The 16083-nt window shown below is 36.1% G+C and overlaps 1 protein-coding gene across 2 annotated transcripts in view; it reads right to left on the bottom strand.

Moving 5' to 3' along the window:
- Nucleotides 1-6337: 6337 nt before the first annotated feature.
- Nucleotides 6338-16083, bottom strand: part of LOC129262018 (E3 ubiquitin-protein ligase SH3RF1-like) — a 20454-nt gene continuing 10708 nt past the window's right edge. Inside the window, exons 9-12 of one of the 2 annotated variants that reach the window (XM_064100339.1) lie at nucleotides 12706-13900; nucleotides 10508-10812; nucleotides 8830-10002; nucleotides 6338-8326 (exon numbers count right to left, since the gene is read on the bottom strand). In XM_064100339.1, the coding sequence (XP_063956409.1) occupies nucleotides 9834-10002; nucleotides 10508-10812; nucleotides 12706-13900 (1669 nt within the window). In that variant the 3' untranslated portion in view covers nucleotides 6338-8326; nucleotides 8830-9833. The remainder of the gene's footprint in view (nucleotides 8327-8829; nucleotides 10003-10507; nucleotides 10813-12705; nucleotides 13901-16083) is intronic. The other variant, XM_064100341.1, reaches the window with a different exon arrangement.

Genomic DNA, 16083 nt, shown 5'->3' with positions numbered 1-16083 from the left:
TTACTTTTCTGAGTTTTGTTTTTATATTCATGGATAGATAAGTTGCTTGCCTGGTATAATGTGATGAGATAAAAAGCATTCAAGCTAAGATGATTTGAATTTAATTGCCCATCTTTCAGTAATAAACCGACCCACATTTGGTATAAAGCTTCAAAATCTGAGTTCCACAACAATTTTGCCCATCTTTCAGTAATAAACCGACCCACATTTGGTATCATTCAAATGATAATTTGAAAGCCAATCGTAACACTAATCTTGAGGAAAACCTATTTTCCTATAGATCAGTGTCACGATTGGCTTTTCATAGTTAGACCTCAAACTTTGGACCAGAGTTTAAATTCAACTCCGAGTTTAGAATATGGGATAAAGAGAATTAGACTATCAAGTGGGTTTTGTACCAAGTGTAATGTAAACAGCAATCGGACCAAATGAGTTTAGCCCATGTAATATTGGACTATTTGAGGAGGAATCCAAATGCTTGTAGGCCGACTTGTCAGTAACTGAATGTTCAACAAGAGGTTTGCATGGTGGTATGAACAATCGCGTCTTAGACGGACAGTCGACCTGCCCCAAACGTGAAGTCTTCTCTCCAGCTCCTGCTCTCCAGGGCCCCATCTTACAAAGAGTTACAATTGATCCAATCAATCGTAACTCTGGAAATCCATCAGTGTCATGATATTTTCTAAGAAAAATTTGCACAATGTCCTTTGTATGCAGTATGCAGAGAAATGCAATGAATTTTCAAGAAAACAATGAATGCATGAATAACATCATAGCTCGAAAATATTTTTAACAAGCGTGCATAATAGATGTTGACGTTGCTGGCCGTCCATAGTTGCGATTGATCGGATCAATCATAACTCTTTGTAAGACGAGGCCCTGCTCCACTCGGCGACAAACTCAAACCAGCCTTCTCTCTCCTCTCAACTCAAGCCAGCCTTCGACTCAAGCCTCTCACTCTGCCTACTACTCGGCTTTCTACTCCTTCTGGTGTACAGTCCTTCTAAGGACGACACTCGGTTCCAAAAGATACTCTACTTCCTAGCTTCCACTTTCTTGCCTTTCTATTTCACTTCTACATCTGTCCACTTTTATCTCGGTCCATTGTACTGTACACCATTTTCACGATGAGACACACTGAAAATACAACTTCTTCAAAGGTATTATCTCCATTTACATGTTTATGTTTATTTTGCATACACATTCATTGTAATTAGTAGTACATTCAATAATAATGATTATTATTATAATTATCAGAATACAAAGCAAATTTTATACTTCATAAAAAATATACGCAAAAAAAATCTGTCGATGTTCATCACTCACCAAGATGAAATAAAATATTTTTAATTACAGTACAAGTATTCAGTTTCATGAAAACTGAATAGTTTCTTGTTCTCTTTTTGATATGCTTAGAGAAGAATTTTGTTAGACATGACATTTGCTACCGTCTTTAAATCATTTTATTCTGTATGGAGATAGTGAAGCCATTTGTTAGGGCGACGCAACTTAGAGTATGGTGTATTACCAAGCATAGTACACCATACTCTAAGTTGCGTCGCCCTAACAAATGGCTTCACTATCTCCATACAGAATAAAATGATTTAAAGACAGTAGCAAATGTCATGTCTAAGATCTGACATTCCAGACTTTTCGCATTTCCAAGGAGGAAACTCTACAACGCACCAATTCCTTTGAAATTGCAAGTCAAACCGCATTGGAGAGCTGAGAGGCTTTTGATGAAAGTTGATGGACCGGGACAGCACCGGAATCTCTTGACCCTTGACAACATCTTTGCAATTGTTCTTCCACGCCAAATCTTCCGATTATCTGCTGTCCCAGTCCACCATTTTCGACAAAAGCCTCTCAGCTCTCTATTGCAATTTTACTTGCATTTTCAAAGGAATTGATGCGTTGAAGAGTTTCCGCGCAGTAAAAGCGAAAACTCCCTATTGTATTATCTAACTCCAGTGGTAAACAGAAAAATCATACTAATAATTTTGGGGTGAATCTAATTTTCACATTGTCAGATTGACTACTGGAAACCAGTTCAGGTAATTGTTATGAGAACATTGAAGCAATCTTCGAACTTGGTTTTGCGATGGAGTCCAAGTAAGTAGACGAGAACGGGTTTTTGACCAATGTAAACTACAAGGAAGTTTTAAAACGTTGAAATGATTAAATGACTGAAATATAAAGAAAGTGTTCATTTGTTTTTTGAGGTCTTACCGTAACTGAAATTAGCAACCCACATTTAAGCAATGTAGGTATTTCGCATATCAAGAAAGGGTGAAGTTTTTTGCGCCTATGCAAGGCTTAAATATGTGATGTCACACGACTCGCACTCAAGGGGGGGGGGGTGGGGTTGATTATCCCCACACAATACTTTCATTCGAGTTAAGTGGTCTGAGTGTGAGGCCAACAATGACTTGTGCACTGAAGGCCTGATATTGAAATAGCAAGTTTCATAAGAGTTAGTCTTGAGTGATGACCCACTTGTTGATCAAAGTTTCAATCAGGGTCTGTACCTGCAGACTAATTGGGGCCACTGTATGCATTGCAGATCCCCCCCCCCCTTTACGTTAGATTAAAAATGACATTAACTGAAATGTTTAGTGGGAGATTTGGTGATCTGGAAATACTGTGCAACATTACACATTGATGGAATTTATCATAATCTCAATTGTGACATGATTAGTTGAGAATTTCATCAACATCTGTTGTCCGAAAGATTGTCAAATCTGACAACTTTCCTTGAATTTGATTGGTTAAGAAGCACTTCTACTATGCTAACTTGTTGGATATATCAGGACTTGTTGGATAAAACGTCCGACAAGTCCTATCATGAAACGCTTCCCAGATCGACGCAAAGTATTACGGTTTCAAGATATTCAACGACACATACAAAACAATTGCAGCGAGCACATATATAAACATGTACTGTGATATAGATACATGTACATAACAAAAACAGTACATTCATTCATTCACAAAAATACAACGCAATGTCACTGAATGCAAGAAACAATATTTTTTATAATCAAATCTAGCAAAGTGAGCCCTTTTCATTAAGTACCCTAATCCCATCCGCCAAAAAGAAAATTGAAACCACATTCTTCATAGACTCTCAAGGCACTCTCCAAAATAAATGTGAACGTTATAAAAAACATCAATAAAAAAATTATAGCCCAAAACAAAAGAGTAGGTAACTATTGGAACATTTCATGAAACAATTATCAAGCGATTTTCGACTATTTGTCATAAGCAACTGAAATCCTTGCATCCGATTGGCTCAGAGCAAATAAGTTGTGAAAATTACTAACAAAACTTTTCAGGGAATGCTCCCCAGTTTTCTGTTGAAGAAAATCTAACTAATAAATAAATAAACAAAAAACCTTTTAATAAAATGAAATCAAATTGAAGATGATAATCTAACTCCAGAGTTCAATTCACAGGCAGACATACCATCAGAGAAAACATAGCACCAAAACGAATCTTCGATAAATGGATTCTTGATATCGACAATAACCGAAAGTTCCTGGATGTAGCACAGAACCCCCACCCACCCCCCCCCCACAAAAAAAAATTAAATAAATCTTATGACTGAGAAAAGGGAGAAAGAGAAATAGGAAAGGAAAAGAGGTAAAATATGATTTTCTGCATTTATGTCAAAATCTATTACAAAATTAGAATTTTGTATTAAAAAGCCCCAAATTTTCGCTCACAGCTTTATCGAAAATTTACCACATAGGCCATATCTGGCCCCCTCAAAATTTTTGGCTCATTTCGCTGCTGCTCAATAATGTCAATTCACGTTGCAGTGATGGATATAACACTAAATCAAGAGTGGTAATGGACACAGGATTATTGTTAGATCAATTAGTACACTACTACGTAGGCTACATTAAAAAGAAGTAACCAGTTAAACTCCCAACAATCTGTCTAAAGATACCGAGTTAATAAAGAACTTAAGATTAAGTAAATCTTTGGTAAATTCCTCCAAAAAGTGTCTCACTTTTCCACTCATGGAAAGTTACGTCCTAAAACTTATTGTGAGGATGATATTCAATAAAACCCATGTTGGTCGATGTATTTTATAATTTTACATGAAAATGTTTATTTGCCGTGATCTGGGCAAAAATAGGACAACTGCATGTTGTTTTTCTATGTATAAAACTTCTCACAAATGGAATATGCCAAAATTTTTGGATGTGATCTTACCATATAGGCCGAATTATACTTCTGCTCCTCAATCACCAAATTTTATCAAATAAACATTCAAAGGCTCTTCTCAAAAGAAAATAAACTGAGTTGCTAAATACAGTTCACAATTTTTCCTAACCTAAACATAATTGATGGACATATCAAATCCACTTAAGGCGACCGCACACCTTACGATTGGTCTGCGACCCGATTTCAGAATAACATGTAGTAGAATTTGATGCTAATATTGAGACTTGGAATATCTTACTGTATAATGTTCTAAATCATCGTACGAATACCTATGTTCAAATCTGTGACTATGCTATCATCCTTCTTAGAATAAAAGCGAATTTAATATCTAGTCGTAATGACGTCATAGCAGTCGTACGATTGGCTACGATTTGAAACTAATTTGGCCTTTACTCTAAAATAAAGGCTTGTAATCTTTCAAAAGGGTTATATTAGTATTCTTTCAATTAATTTTAGCCTCAAATAAAATGATATATTCCATTCACTTTTTCAGAAAATTAGCAAAATGCGATTCGCTCCAAAATCGGATCGCGAACAGTCGTAAGATGTGCGGTAGCCTTTACATAACTTCATGTCATAAGGAACTCAAGCTCCTGAATTTTTTTCTTCTCAAATCAATTTCAGAAAGAGAAATTTTCCAAAATCAATCCTATAATCTTTCGCATGATATTTTTAATGAGCAAAATCCGCCATTCACTTGAATACTTTTATGTCACTATGAATACAAGGATCTGAATAAAATTGAATTCATGAGCAAAAGAACCCTTCATCATTCCGAAATAGGAAACATACATTACATTATATGACATGTGACCTGGGCCCTGTCTCACAAAGAGTTGCCATTGATCTGATCAATCATCGCAACTGTGGAAAGCCAGCGGCTCCAACATCTAGAATGAGTACATCCATTCAAAATAAAAGGAAATAAACGGACGCTCAACTAGCTGCGTTCTCAATGAGCTCTGATTTTCTTTTATTTTATAACTATTATACGTCACACAGATTCCTGATTTTAGTCCTGTGATATTGTATTCTTGTCATCTTAACTCATGGACAAACTTGACTTTCAATTTCCATCATTTGGTGAGATTTTGTGACTTACACTCTGGTCATCCTTTCCTTAATATGCCAAGTTACCCAAAGTGTTTGTCTTTTTATTTGTAAATAACATATTTATGTTTGATTGCTACATCACGTTATCATTTTATTGTTATATTTTGTAAATCCAATGCAATTCAGCCTAATTGGCTGCGATATGTGGATATTCTAATAAAACCATAAACCTTAAGGGGAGGGGGTGGGTGCAAGAAAATATTTGCAATCAAATGCAAATTTCAGATGCACATTTACAAGTGATACATCAATTTCAACTAAAAGTTGATCAATTTTTACTAGCTCATACAAGAAGCAGACCATCCATTGCAAATTTGCATTTAATTGCAAGTTATGATTGATTTGGTGAACTAAATGCGATTGATTGCAAGTTTCTTGTAACGATCCATAAGATGTACCGTATTCCAGTACATGCATTATTGTCTTTATAAATCAGTATATTCCCCTTTGTTTTTAAAGGGGGAGTGAACTGAGAGTGGTCTCTCATTGACTGTGTGTTATAAATACATAGTCTTAGAATATACGTTTTCAGATATCTAATAATACTACAGAGAATAAATTGACCGATAATTGTACTGGTATAGAGAAACTAAAATGTTTTGAGAGGAAAAGTAATTGTTTTGCTACTTGGTAACATAATTATTGCGGTATAAATGTATTGAGTAGTTAATTAGCATGTTATCATTTAAGTGGGTATATATTACTAGACTACACTAGCATTAAGGGTCAGGAAACTGGACAGGTATGAGTAGTTCAGGAATCAAGATGGCGCACTTGGTTCATATATGCTTTTAAGGGAAATCGAGGACATTTGCTTTCTGAAGAATTATGACATTGCTGGCTTTCCATAGTTGAGAGGATTAGATCAATCGCAACTCTTTGTAAGATGGGGCCCTGACATATAGTGCTGAAGAAAAAGCCAAAGAAGGTCTAATAATATCTGCTTTACATGCTATAAATACTAACAAATATTCTATATACATTCACCATATAAAAATAAAAGACACTTGTATTTGTTTTAAAAAAACACACATAAACAAAAGTCACAAACACAGTACATACATGACATACCACCACCGGTTACAATAACATAACTATTATAACTATTCAATTATTTGATGATGGTTACGTTGCCACAGAATGGATAATTTTGTTCTTTTTTTCAGTCAGATATTAGCAATTATTCATAAAGTCTAAGTAATATTTTGTTTTTTAGGATAGATTGTGAATATGGTCATAAATATGAAAATTTGTTTACACAAATTTTCCTCTCCAAAAAGGGGCTCTATTCACTTTCAATTACACGAATACACTGCTTAGCTCAAATCACAATAATTCTTCTGAACCCCCCCCCCTTAAAAAAAAAGTGACACGGCCCTTTCGTATGCAAGCATCACTCTTCTGTAGACATCTATATGAAATCAAACAAATCATCTGGATATTTTCCAAATGATTAAAATTTCAGCTTTTTTATCAGAAAAGTTTTCAAGTTTCTGTCCATAACAAAACTTCCAAACAAAATTAATATTTTTTTATTACCTCAGATGTGGGGTCCAAGATCTGAGTTTTCAATAAAACATTACAAAATTGTATGGCACATGAAATGTACTACACACATGTAGAACACTGAAACATACCCGCTGCCTTCACAAGAGAAAATGACAAACCGTGACACATGTATGACTAGAAGCATAGACTGGGTTGAATTTCATATCACAATTTAAGGGAATTGGCCTTGGGCAAATCTCTTTCAATAAAATGCAAGTAATTATCATGATTGTGTCTTTTCAGTCTATGTAAATCTGAATTCTGGCTTTATCAAGTGAATCATGATCTCAATAAGTGAATATCAAATCAAATGAAATAACAATTTTGTTAAATGAATCTACTATTTTCTGAATTGAATTGTATGAATTATCAACCTATTTGTGAATTCCATTGAATGAATTATCAACTTAGTTTGTGAATTCAATTATTCAATGGAATGAATTATCAACTTATTATCTGAACTGAATTAGATGAATCATCCAATATTTTCTTAATTAAATTGGATGAATTATAAACTTATTCTATGAGTTGAATTTGTTTGAATGAATTATAAATTTTATTTTCTGTACTGATTTCAATGGATTATGATATTATCAATTAAATCTTTCAATTAAATTTAATCAATTGGCAAATTATTTCCTGAATTTAATTGAATGTATCAAGATTCTCAGGCCACTGAATACACAATGTTTTGAGATGATTTTCATGCATTTTTCTTTTTTTTATCAATTCAATGTAGCACCCTATTATGCTTTTGTCTGTGTTTCAAGAACCCTCTCTAAAAAAAAAACCCAAACAAGTTAGCGGCTTGGTACTGAAAGTCCGAGTGAAGTTCTGATCAATAAATAATATAAAAGGTGACCTTCACTATAGCTACATGCAAAATTATATTTCTAGCAAACTGTATTCGCAATAAACAGTAATGTGTAATATAAATGAACATGATTCATTTCTACCAAGTGATAAAATTTCTAAAATACTTGAATACAGAAGACAAGGTATAACCTATGTGTAATATATAAAACAATATTACAAATCAGGAAATGTGGTCGAGATAACATAAAAATGCCAGATAAAACAATATTTCTTTGGTATCAGTGATCACGATACATGAGATTGAATAGACACTGAATATTTGATAACAATTTTCTTTAAAAAAATTTAAAAACAGTTTAGAGATACCATAGATACAAGAATCTTGTATATTCAGTCTTACCTGTTGGAGTGAAAAGGGGATTTGAGGGGAGCATTTCATGAGATAAATAATTAACAATTTCACTGACTACTTTTTATAAGCTACTGAAATCCTTCATTTTGATTGGCTCAGAGTTAATCTCCCCCCAAGTCTTGTAAATTGTGGAAATAGCACAGTCATTCTAAGGATAAGACTACATATCGCGCAGGAGGTTTACGGTACACCGTGTGTAAAGTCCTGGAAGGATTAAGATAAGAAAAGTGGATAGAAATGGAGGTGAATTGGAAAGGCGAGAAAGTGGAGGTTTGAAAGTAGAGTATTCTTTTTTATATGAGTTTAGTCCTTAAAAGGACTGTAAACCAGAAGGAGTGGAAAGCTGAGTAGTAGGCAGGCTTGAGTAGGTGAGAGAAGGCTGGCTTTAGTGGAGTAGTAGAATAGTAGCAAGAGCAAGAGAGTAGACTCGACGTTTCGGGCAGGTTGACTGTCCGTCTTCAGGAGTGTCACGAGTCTACTCTCCTGCTCTACTTGCCTACTCAAGCCAGCCTTCTCTCACCTACTCAAGACTTCTACTCAAGCCTGCCTACTACTCAGCTTTCCTCTCCTTCTGGTTTACAGTCCTTTTAAGGACGACTCTCATGTCGAAAAGAATACTCTACTTTCGAACCTCCACTTTCTCGCCTTTCCAATTCACCTCCATTTCTATCCACTTTTCTAATCTCAGTCCTTCCAGGACTTTACACCTAGAGTACCATAAACCTCCTCCATGATTGCTCATACCACCATGCAAACCTTCAAAACATAAGACTACAGATCCTACACTATTTCAAACATCGATGTATATACTCAAGGTTGTGTGTTTTAAAACTAAATCTCAATTCAAAGAATTTTATTACACCAGAACTGAGTCACTGATCATTAAAGCCTGCTGTCAGGCAAAGATGAAAAAAAAACCTCATATTCTGGCATTACGATTCAATTGTCAATGTACTATATGCATGAATGCATAGAAACAGGGTTTTCTGACATCGACTTCATACTTCTGAGTTATGTGAGTTAGAATATATTCATCGTTAACAATGGAAATAATTTTTTTTGCTCATAATTCAACATGATAGCACAGCCATTCGCTTCTGTTGGACAACTGTCACACTGTCACAGACAATGCTAACTGCTTTTTCTTCCACTTTACTCTAACTCTTCTTTTAAACTTACTTGATAGCAGTAAATTAAAGAAGAGAATTATGCTCGTTACACAATTATCTTGCCGACATTCAAACAAATTGGATTTTTCGCACATGTGTACAGACGATTTAAAAACAGAGAAAGTGTTTTATCAAATGCCCCTCAGGACAAAGAACAACCAAAAAGTCTGTCGCAAATTGGTAAATCATAACAGCAGTTTAGTCCGTAACTAAAGACAAACGACCTGTTTGCAATATTCTATCAGCTCCGAAGCTTGGGACGAATCTGCGGTTCCTGCTCGCCAATTTTCGACAAAGACCTCCCAGCTGTTCTTTGTCAGTTGATGGGCATTTTCAATACACTTACTGTGGTCTTGAATCCTTTGTAAGCATACCATACACATCATCTGAACGGATTCACAAAAGCTCTGACACTTGTTCATGAATATAAATGTAAAACATGATTGAGGCTTTCACATCACAGCTTACGTCCGCATCAAATGAAATCAAGTTCTGCATCAGTCGTCGGTCCACCTTGTACGTCATTAAGTCCAGATCAAATCTCAATAGGGTTCAGCGAAACTGCCAGGGAAGAGTCCCGTTTTTCCCGTTCTATGCAATGTGCCTTTGAACCAACCGTCTTCGCGCTTCTTGTGGACAAAGACAGTATCTCCAATCTTCAACTCAAGCTCTGCATCCGTGGTCGGTGGGTAGGGGACAATCACACGATATCTGTTCAAGAAAATAATAAAACCATCACCTTCAGGAATTTTTTACTCAAAATCAGGAGAAAAGATTCCCCTTTTCGTTTCTTCTGTAACAAAGACCCCGAAAGAGCCATTCAGGTAATTTGGTGTATGTCCAAAAGTGAAACCAATTTGGGATGACAATATTGCACCAACCACTTATCAGAAAATGTTTGGTATACTAGGTGATAAGTTTTTAACTTACATTTCTTCCTGTTAGAATACTACATATATGTTTGTAGATTTAAAAATAAACCACTTTACTGTGGATTGTTTCAAGCCTCACTCTATTGAAATGTAACAAGGACTTATTTTGTAGAGAAAGTTATACTCTTGCAAAGAAAAAAAAAACTTGCTCATCATTTTCAAAAGTGGAGATTTGCTTTGAGTACCTAATATAAAAACAGATATTGTTTCTTTTTTCCATTTTTCACAGAACGATACCACATAATCTTTAGCCGACATCGTGGTCGAGTAAGCAATTAGCTCACCTTTCACGCAGCAATGGAGTTGTTTTCGGTGGGGTTTGTTCTGTGGTGGCAGCACCTGTGTCTCCACCCCTGGCTCCTCCTTCTCCTGCTCCTGGCATGGCTCCTGCAGGAGATTCAGCCGCTGGAGCCTCTCCCTGATGGTTGTCGGGTGAAGATGACTTTGAGGAGTTGGGCGAGTGGGTCGCGGATGCACGCACTGCAGAGCGTGAGGGGCTTGTGGTTCTATTGCTTCCCAGTTCAGGGGCTTCGTTCGATGTCACATGCTTGTTGGATGGTTTCTTGCTTTTCCTTTCTTTCTTCTCCTTCTGTACAATTATATCATATTTAATAGAAATAAGAAAGATTTAATCATCATCAGCTTAAGGTAGATTTGTTTTTTTGCTATTCGTTGAATGAATGTGCGTGTGTTTTTCAATATCATCTCAAGCATTGGCTCCCCTAGAGCAGTTCCATATAGGTTTGCTTTCTGATCTGTATATACATTTATTTATTCATTCATTCATTCATTTATTTATTATATATTTAATGATTTATATATTTATTCATTTATTTATCTATTTATTCATTCATTCTAATTTCCAGGTTTATTTCAATAATGTAGTCTCTGTAGCTAAAAATGCTATCACTGAGGGTCCTGCACAATATTAAAACAAAATAGATAAATTGCATCCCAGCATAATCTACGTTATCATGTAATAAAATTCACCAATGGTAAACTTATCTTATAGCTACAATCAACTCATAGTTTGCTGCATTTGAAACTGTTACATGTCATGTGCAATTTTCAATATCTGCAGCAAGATTAATATCAGTTTTCATTGCAATGTTAGTAGATGGCAATGAATACAATAATATATATAACTTCTCTAAATACAAAAAAAAAAGCAGCCAAGCTGCAGTATCTTCAATCTGCTAATAATGCAAGACAAAGACAATGCAGATCATTCTTTCTCAGAATGTGAATAATTCCTTGAATCATTTATCTTTACTGATCATTTACAATTACATCGCACTGTAAAGCAAGCTTTGAAAAACCAAACACACAAATATACTATATATGCAGGTGAGCTCAATCAAAAATCAAAACATCACATCACACACATTACACTGGAAAATTAAATTGTAAGCTACACAGCACACAAAGGAGTAATGCAAATTTGTGAACACTGAGCATACCTGGCACACGAAAAAAGGTGAAAAGGAAAATTAAATTTGAAATAAACTACATAAATATGGTGTAACATTCAGATGATGGAATACTTCTACTATTAATAAATACTACTCATCATTTATCATCTTTATTTGTACGGTAATGAGATGTCATTCATTTGCCAAATTAATTATCAAACTACTACTAGCAAAATAGTAAGTAAGCCACTTTGAATAAGGCAGTAAGATTACAGTTTGAAATAATTCTTTGAGCAAAGCAACAACAAAAAAGCTTGAAATAAAGGCCACTGAAAATGAAAAACTAAGCAAAAAAACGCCCTCCATAAAAGAATGAAAATAAAGCAATACACATACATGTCCTAAATTAATTTGTGATGATATAATTATTGGACCATGAATGCTCTTGCTACACTGAAACAATTTAATAAAGATGACATATTCTTCAGAAATATGAACCAAAAATTGATGAGGTTTTCTATGAATTAAATTCAATGACATGGTTGTTCTAAAATGGATGAAATGAATTTGAGAAACAAAAAGATGCATTAAAAAAATCTTTAAAATGGGCAGTTGGTGGAGTGGATCACTTTCTCTCTATGCCAGCAAATGGCTTTTTCTGAAATTATTAATCTACTTTTCAAGGCTTTTTGCTAGCTTTAAACATTTCTTGAGAGCTGATTTGGTTTTCAAAAATATTATGTTACACAGGTTTTAGAAAGTAAACCCGCATTTATAGCTATCATGTCATTAATTCCTTTGATATGTAAATTTCATTAAAAGCAGTTTAGCAATTATGACTATGTTAGTGATTCTTTTTTGTCTAACTCATAGAACACAAATCCTGAGTGTTTCAGAACAGCATATTCCCCCAACTATATTGTGATAACCCAACAGTGACAAGGGGTAAATTGATATTTTAATTACTTCTAACTTTGGGATAAAACAAGCTGTAATGATCTGTAAAGAGTTACTATCATTTCCCAAGAAATTTTATATTCCTTGATTATATAAGCTAAAGAGGACTCTACCTTATGAGCTAGGGTGAATTGAGATGGCATACTACCACTGCGTCTACGATGACCCCTGACCTGTGGTGGACTAGTGTTGAGTGTTGGTGGAGGTGTTCTACAGCCACTATCGGCCCCTACCTGTGCCTGCCCAATACCATCACCAGAAAACAGGGCAACATGCTTGGAGAAAAGAAAGGTGCCAGCGTGCAGTGGTGAGGTTGGTGGAGGCTGTGCATGCAAACCAGACTTAGAGTAGGAAAAGGTGGTGGTGCTATTTGGTGTAAAAGTGTTATGATTAGCAGCAGCAGACTGTCTACAACAACTACTACTATTGCTGCTACTTGAGGTAGCTCTGGTTGACGAGAGCTGGTCACTCTCGCTGAACCGCCGGGGCTTATCGACTGCGTGTCTCACGGCGAGCATGGGCCCGCCTGTTTGGGTAGCGGAGGAAACAGGAACACGTTTAGATTTAGCGGGTGCAACATTGAAAGTGAGGTCATTAGGGTGACTGAATTGCCTGAGTACCTGGTGAGGGACTACCATCTGACTACAGGCTTGTCTGACAGGGACACCGGGCTGTACATCGGCAGCACCAGCAATGTGAGTTCTGATCCCGTGTGAGACTGGTGGAGAACCCGGTTGAGATGCATTTATGGTGGGATTCGCTGTCCTTGGCCGCACAGTCTGCGCATTCGCGTTTGAGGTTTGAACGGCAGTGTGGACCTGGCGGTGTCCGACACCGGGCTGAGCAGCTTGGGCATTCCCTGGCCAGCTGCCTGCCATCGCTGAAGATGCAACCGGCCCACCCAACCTCGACGACTCCACACCCATAGAGGGCGGGCTACTTTGGGGATGCCTTTCATTCAGTCTTGTCTGGGGTGCTTGGATAGGCCTACTGATAGCTCCTTGGGTTGCACCCTGATAATGCATCCTCAACGCCGCTCGTTCACTCTGCAGCTGTGCTACAGTCTTTTGTCCATCAGGAAGAAATTGTTTCTTCTCTCCACTTCCTGCCCCAGAGCTGCCACTCTGACCGCTCAATGCCGAGTTGGGTGTGGTTGATTGAGATGATGCCGAGGCTGACAGAGAGCTTGATGCTGTTGATGTCAGCAGAGATGAGCTGGTAAAGGTGGATGATGATGATGTTGAAGATGATGATGATGATATCAATGACGATGGTGCACTTTTCTTCTGCTTTTCTTGCCTATCATGCCTGCAGAGGAATAAAATCAACAAATAGCATATCTGAACTCAAATCTAATTCATAACACATAACAAATCAAAGAAATGAAACTGGACGCATGAATGTATAATTTAGTAAGGATAAAGTTTCCACTTCATCACTGAACAAAATATCAAACTTAATATCCCTAACTAGCACCTTGTCACATAAAAAGATATCATCAAACTCAATGTAAATTCTTTTAAGAATAGGGTTAAGAAAAGGGCACTCTTTCATAAACACTTTAGCATCATTGTTACTTCCATTGAAACCTTGATTGTGATTGGCTGCTGAGCCCCGTTACCACGGAAGTTGCAATAATTGTAAGCCTTTATGAAACAGGCTCCTGGGGCCCGTAACAAAAAACTTAGCAATGATCGTAGAACATTTTTCTACGATTGATTGCATTGACTACAATGTACAACTAGATTTTAATTCGTCATGCGGACGAATTAGGTGGTCTGTCCTTATTCTCGCCATCATGATCACTATTACCATGTTCAAGCAGATCAATATGATCTTCATGATGACAACGGAATGTTCATTATGGATGGAATACTTGTGAAAGTCGGGAGATGATAAAGAACTGTGAAAAGGGTCTCTTTTATATATGAAAATACATGTGATATGAAAATAGTAATTATAATCTGTTTAATCTTGCTAAATTTTAACTTTCATACCTTTTAATTATAAAGGATCATGTACGAGGTGGTAAAAAGAAAAAAATAAATAAACATCTTGTTCACCCCCAGAACTCGAACCTGCGCCCCCCAGAACTCAAGTCAAGTGCGTTATCCATTGAGCCACGATATTCCCCATAGAGATTACACGTTCCCATAGAGATTACACGTAAGCAAATTTGAGAATTACAAATCCAATTTTGCAAGCAAAAAACGGGCATGATCCTGACATCTGATCGAAAAATGGAGGGCACATTCCGAAAGCTTAGAATCTCAGCTACATCATACTAAAAGCTCAGGGATAACTAACAAGAAAAAATGGAGATATAGCTCACGAAATAGAGGAATGTAGAATCTAGTTTTGAGAAAAAGTCATGTCCCATAGAGATTACACGTAAAATGAGGAAAAATGACATGCCTCTTTTCATCGCAATTTTACACCATGATGCGTTTCTCAAAATGAAAATTTATGTTTACTGACGAGAAAGAGGACATTCTAAACTACAACATATCGAAATCTGGGCGAAAAATTATCAATATTCACGGAGTTATGATCAAATTTGCATAAATTTGATGACGTCATTTTTGAAAAAATGAAATTTTCAGTTTAGGCGCAATTTTGATGACGTCATGATCAAATTGAGGGACAATGGTGACATGAAATCAAATCTACAACTCATACTCTATCGATATATGAAAAAAAAAATTGTGGTCAATGGACTATTTAAAGAGCTACAGTGAATTTTCAATAGACATGTTTTTGCCCATATATGGCCTGTAGTGAGAGCTCGCGCGCACACGTGCTGCAAAGTTTAACGGGTGATAATTTCGTTATTACTTGTCGCAGAAGGTTGATCAAGGTATCAAATTGTTCAGAATTATATTATCGGTGCATTGATATAAAAAAATTTGGAGAATCTATGTTGGAAGATGCAATTACGCGCGAAAACGCGCGCGCATGTGCGTGCGCGCGTTTTTTTGCAAAATGCTTTAAATGGCCTGAAACGTATGGAAAATTAATTTGGAACGAATTTGAGCATTTTAAAATTTTAATGCGCGCGTACGTGCGCGTCGAGGTGCGCGCGCGGAATTTGATGAAATTTTTAGTTGACCGTTGACCTGAAATTGATGTATACCAAATATAGATGATTTTTGATCACTCGTTATCGAGATATGATAATGACCTGATTTTTACAAAATGGCGCCTGGATGACGTCCCGATGACCTAATGACCTTGAAAAAGTTGATTTTACTAGAAATCATACGGCTTAATGACTGACTGAAATTTGAAGGAAATTGATCATGTCAATTTCGAATGAACGTGTGTACAAAAAAGTGTACGGAAGAAATAAAAATAAATAAAGAAATAAAGAATAAATAAAGAATAAAGAAAGAAAATTCTGGCGAAATCAAGAGGTGATCTGTCATAGACAGACCACCTAATAAGTACAATCAATTGTGAAAATCAAACGTACGATCAATCACGAACCTATG

The sequence above is a fragment of the Lytechinus pictus genome, chromosome 5 (genome assembly GCF_037042905.1).
Source record: "Lytechinus pictus isolate F3 Inbred chromosome 5, Lp3.0, whole genome shotgun sequence".
Lineage (NCBI taxonomy): Eukaryota > Metazoa > Echinodermata > Echinoidea > Temnopleuroida > Toxopneustidae > Lytechinus > Lytechinus pictus.
Note: the sequence above shows the minus strand (reverse complement) of the source record. Positions and strands in the feature narration are given on the sequence as shown.